Source organism: Syngnathus floridae, chromosome 8 (assembly GCF_059516105.1).
Source record: "Syngnathus floridae isolate MCC-2025c chromosome 8, RoL_Sflo_1.0, whole genome shotgun sequence".
In the NCBI taxonomy this organism is placed as follows: domain Eukaryota; kingdom Metazoa; phylum Chordata; class Actinopteri; order Syngnathiformes; family Syngnathidae; genus Syngnathus; species Syngnathus floridae.
In genome coordinates, this window is record NC_142420.1 from 7,485,186 (window position 1) to 7,490,061 (window position 4,876).

Genomic DNA, 4,876 nt, shown 5'->3' on the forward strand with positions numbered 1-4,876 from the left:
TTCCTTGTGTGATTTACAGCTTAAACATAGCAATGGGACCAATTAATCACTTCTACAGAAAATATAAATACTGAGTCTTTTTCACTTTAATTACATGTCAAAACTGTAGGTGTATTAATTGAATGCATCACATTTATTGTTGTAGCAGTTTGCAGGGTAGAAAATCCCATCTAAAGACATCAGGATGAACATACTGCATTGTCATACAAAAGTCATGACGCAGCTTTTGAACTGGAATTTATTGGATGAATCATTGTACTAGTACCTTGTTGGAGAGCGCCCACTAGTGGCATCATTTATAATAGCAGCAAGGGTTTAAAAGAAAATTTATATTTTTCCTGCTCGTCTTTGATTTGTTGTTTTCTTAGTATTTATTGTTAAATTTTCTCATTCGACGGATCAGCACAAACTAGTATCAGGTTTGAAATAAAATGTACATTATATATAGATTTTAAAAATGCTAAAATAAAAAAATATTGTAGCGTATAAGCAGTCATTGTTACAAAGCCCTGAAAAACCTAAAATTACATTAAAATTGAAAACAATTTTGTGCGGATGCAACAAAGTCCAGATAAATTGTGAATGAGAGGTTTTAATGTAATAAAATGAGTAAAAAGACTAGGGTGTGGATACTTTTGCAAGACACTGCACAAATATATTCCGCATCATCATGATAGTGTGTGGAAAAGGATAATGACAAATGGATGTTTTTTTTAACAAATTTTGAGATGTCACATTTTATTTTATCATACAGTATATGGATAATGTACACAAAAGTCTATTAATAGACATTTTCTGTGCTTAGCACATTCTCATGGCAAATTTGTAAAGCATCCTAATTAATTCAAGTCCAGCAGCTGTGAGGTCAAGTTTCCAGTCTGTTGTAGAGCTTGCAGTGAAGGTAGGCCATCTTCTCAGTTCTGCTTTTTCTCAACATGGAAATCCACTCGTTATAGCAAAGCTCTACAACCTTGTAACCCGCCAACTCCAGTTGCCTTCTCTTCATGGCGTAAAGGCCCAGTAGCTGCTGTGACTGTATGCAGTAGTGGTTCCGGCTGGACACCTGGATGGCGAGTTTCACGATGGCGCTGGGGTCTGCGGGGGCTGATCTTCGGCTGCTGGGAGCGGTGATCCTTTCTGTGATGGCGCCCGTCAAGTTTAACCTGGTGTCAAACAAAGTTTCTCTTTCATCGGGCTGCACAGCAGAAAGAGTTTGAACTTTGGGAGGGGCGATTGGTGGACCTGGGAGGTTCTTGGTATTTGTAAGTTGTGCTATGAGATTGTCAGTCACGCTCACGCCTAGATTCATTCTCCCCAAACCCTGCTTTGGAGGACATCTGGAAGAACTGTTCTGGATGACTGTTTGACAGTCTGGATTAACGGGAACGGGCTGACCAGAAGAGTCAAGGTGCACTTCAAGGTCGATGGATCGCATGTGGGGCAGGATCATTCTTTTCCACACAAACTTGTCTCCTCCCAGCAATTCTTGCAGTGCAGCCTCTGCCTCCGTCACCTCAAATTTCTGGCACACGTCCGATTGGACAAACTTCCACAACATTTCTTTCACCTCTTCTCTCAGTTGGAGGCTCAACCGAGGACCGGTCCAGTGAGGCAACTCCAGAGCCACGGCTCCGTCCAAGGTGAACAAGTCTTTCTTCAGATCCAGCTGCGGTGACTTCAGCGCTAAGCTGACAAAATCCGGGCTCAAGGCTAACTCGATCAGGTCCTCGGGGAACTGAGAGACGAAGGCTAGGCCGAGAAGACCGGTGAGCAGATGTTCTGGGTAGCGTAGAAATTCAGCCTTCTTCAATCTAAGCGCCTCGGTAAGACTTGGGTAAAAATTCGGGCTTTGAGCAGGGAGGAAGCCTAAGTTGCCTAAAGCCCACAACAGCTTGCATGAGTCTTTACTCCGGCAGTGTGGCACCAGCGGCGGAATTCTCTCGCCGATGGCGACGAGGATGCCGTCGTTGCGGTAATGCAAAGCCGAGCAAGCCAGCGCCACGTGCATGAGCCCCTGAACACCCATCCCGTGAGATCGCCGTGGTACCTCGTGCGTCATGGCCTCCATCCAGTCACTGTGAAACAAGTAGCTAAAACGCAGGTATTTGAACACATTGACCATGGCAAAGTCACTCATATCCCCAACGAGGGAGTGCGCCTTATTGACGAGGCGATTCACCGCGACCTCTGAAAGGGCCGTTTGGGATTTGAAGAGACCCAAGCAGACTGCGCCAACCTCCTCCGGCTGGAGCTGCTGGACGTGTCGCATGAGTAACTGCTCGATGGGCTCAATCAGGACTTTGGGGCACTGCCTCCCTTCTCCCATTATGTACAAAAGTTGGACCAGCTCTGGGAGCCTGACTTGTCCCAGATACAAATGGACAAAGCCATAAAGTTGCTTGAGGAATTGAGGTACCTTCCTGCCAAGGCAGCGCCACAAGTCGGCTGCAAAGAGCAGCTGGTCTAAAGTCATCTGGTCGGCACGGTGTCTCAGCTCGGCTTCGTACAGCCCGAGTACTGTGTGACTATGAGGCATTTCCAGCCACACTAATGAGCTCAGTATGTTCAGGAGCTCAAGTAGAGAAAAGAGGCGAAGGTTCTCCACTGAGTAGCGAAGAAGTATGATGAAGCGTTGGTCAGTCTTCACCAGTGACACCTTGTCAGCGTCGGTGTGGCTGAGCTCCTCAAAGAAACGACAAATGTCGGACGGTTTCATGGTGCCTTTAAGGACAGACACTTTTCGGAGTACTTGCACCACCTGTTCCCATTCAATAGGAGGAGGTCTTTGGGTAAGATCAAGGGTTCTGGATGAATAATCAGGCCGGCACTTGAGAAAGGCACGAGCGTCAACGTGAACATCAGGTGACGTTGATATTCTTTGATGGTGCTGCACTGATATTTTGGATTCAGAAGCTCTGTTGAAGGCTAAGTCGAGCAAAGTGTTTTTGGAGCTGGAAAGATGCCGTGAGGAGTTTATGCTGTAGCGATTGCTCTGCTGCCAGAAGGAAGGAGCCAGAGTGGGGAGACATGGTTCTTCATCATCAATATCACCTTGACTGTTGGAAAGGGCAGATTTAGTTCCTACAGGGTGGTGATATGAAGATGGGCTATAATGGACCCTGTAGTCATCAAGCAGAAGGCCATCCATGAGTTGGAACGCAGACGTTCTTTTGTCCTGCTCATCCGACTCAATGTCAAGTTTGCTAATAACGCGGTGAGCAAAACCCTTTTTCAAACCCGAAAGGGAGCGTAGCCTCGGTCTCAAGCGACACAGCACGCAGGCAGCCATGAATCTGTCGGCTGAAAAAGACAAATGCGAGACTGTTGACGGTTATGTTTTATATCACAATGTAATGTTATAGTGTAAATGTAAACTAAGAGGGGCTTTTACAGCTACACTGAAAATGCCAAGTACAAATTATTAAATCATAAAAAAACAGTACAAGAATAAAAGTGAAACAGGTACTATTTCATTATATTATGAACTAATTCTCAAAATTCCATGCAATATGTACTTCTTATTCCCATAATATTTACAGTAAACATTATCATCCGAACTCGGACACATTTTTAATGGGCTCTGTTTAAATCATCCAAGTAAATGCAATTACATTTTCAAACTGATTTTGCCTTCTGCTTAATCACGCATGTATCAACAGTAAATACATTTGTGAAAGTAAAGGACTGGGGGGAAAAAATCCTTAAAATCTAATGTTTTGTGTTAGTTATTTCTTATAAATATTAAATACAAACGAGCTGCACTATACTTATTTATATGCATGACTTTATTACATTTCATGCCACCTTTTTAGTTTTACGTTGCACCATTGGACATAACCTTTCACTGACAATGGCAATAAAATCGCTTTCTGAGGTACAGTAAATTGAATTTAAATGAGTCATTTCTGCGACAGATAGATGACCATACACCATTGAACACACTTTTAAGAAATTATTACTGAACATGTTTTGACACAACTATACCATAACACTGGAGACCATGCAAACGCGGAATGTTGCAATTGATTAAGGGCAATGGTGTTTAACACTTTGTATTAACCTCCTTTTCATTTGTGTGTTCGGAAGGATTACGAACACAAGTGTTCACACTAAACTCACCATTACTTCCTCGACGTGAAAATGTAGATGTGATGGTATTGACGTAAAGATGACATGAAGTTGAGCATAGGGAAGGTGAACGTCCCATGCATCTCCTACTACGAAATTAACAGGAAATCCTGAAATACTTATACCTTCATAATAAAAAGCTTCAAACCGTTCCAGGGAATATTGTGAGCTAAGACGAATAAGGGCAAGGGATATATTTCACTTTTGCGCAAAATGTGTCGTAATAAATTGCTACACAGCAGTTTTCTTGGTTGTTTATTGTGATTAAGTGTAATCATGTGAGTGGATAAGTTCTTATTTTGAAATATTTCAAATGTCATAGATACCTCCGGTGAAGGCGGTCCTAACGTAGCAGCGTTAACTACGGTAACCCGGTCGTGTCCAAAAGACCAAACGCAATTGTTAATACTTTTGTTTTTAAATTAAGATTACGTTGTTACACTTTTACAGTAACCATATCAAGCCAAGTTGAACGAATGTAATTATAATAATTTCATTATAATTTCAATGCGTAGAAAATATGACTTTATACTGATGAAGAGCCTATTAAGACTGCTATTTAAAAGTCATCAGTGATACTACACAAACTAGGCAGAATGTAAACAAACTGAGGCAACTATTAACAGTGGGTTAATTACATTTTCTTATTCCTAATCGTTCCCACATTATTAGAAAAATCGTGTTTAGTTTAACAGGAAATGCAAACGTGAATACTTGCAAGATCATGATTGTGTAAATAAATGATAAA

The 4,876-nt window shown here is 42.1% G+C and overlaps 1 protein-coding gene across 1 annotated transcript; it reads right to left on the reverse strand.

Annotated features, from left to right (window-relative positions):
• Positions 1-707: 707 nt before the first annotated feature.
• fastkd5 (FASTK mitochondrial RNA regulator 5) lies at positions 708-4,244 on the reverse strand. The gene is made up of 2 exons (XM_088382118.1): positions 4,120-4,244; positions 708-3,300 (listed from the first exon to the last, which is right to left on the reverse strand). Exons 1-2 carry the CDS (start codon positions 4,205-4,207, stop codon positions 866-868), a joined length of 2,523 nt encoding a protein of 840 aa, XP_088238244.1. The 5' UTR covers positions 4,208-4,244; the 3' UTR covers positions 708-865.
• Between the last annotated feature and the right edge of the window lie 632 nt (positions 4,245-4,876).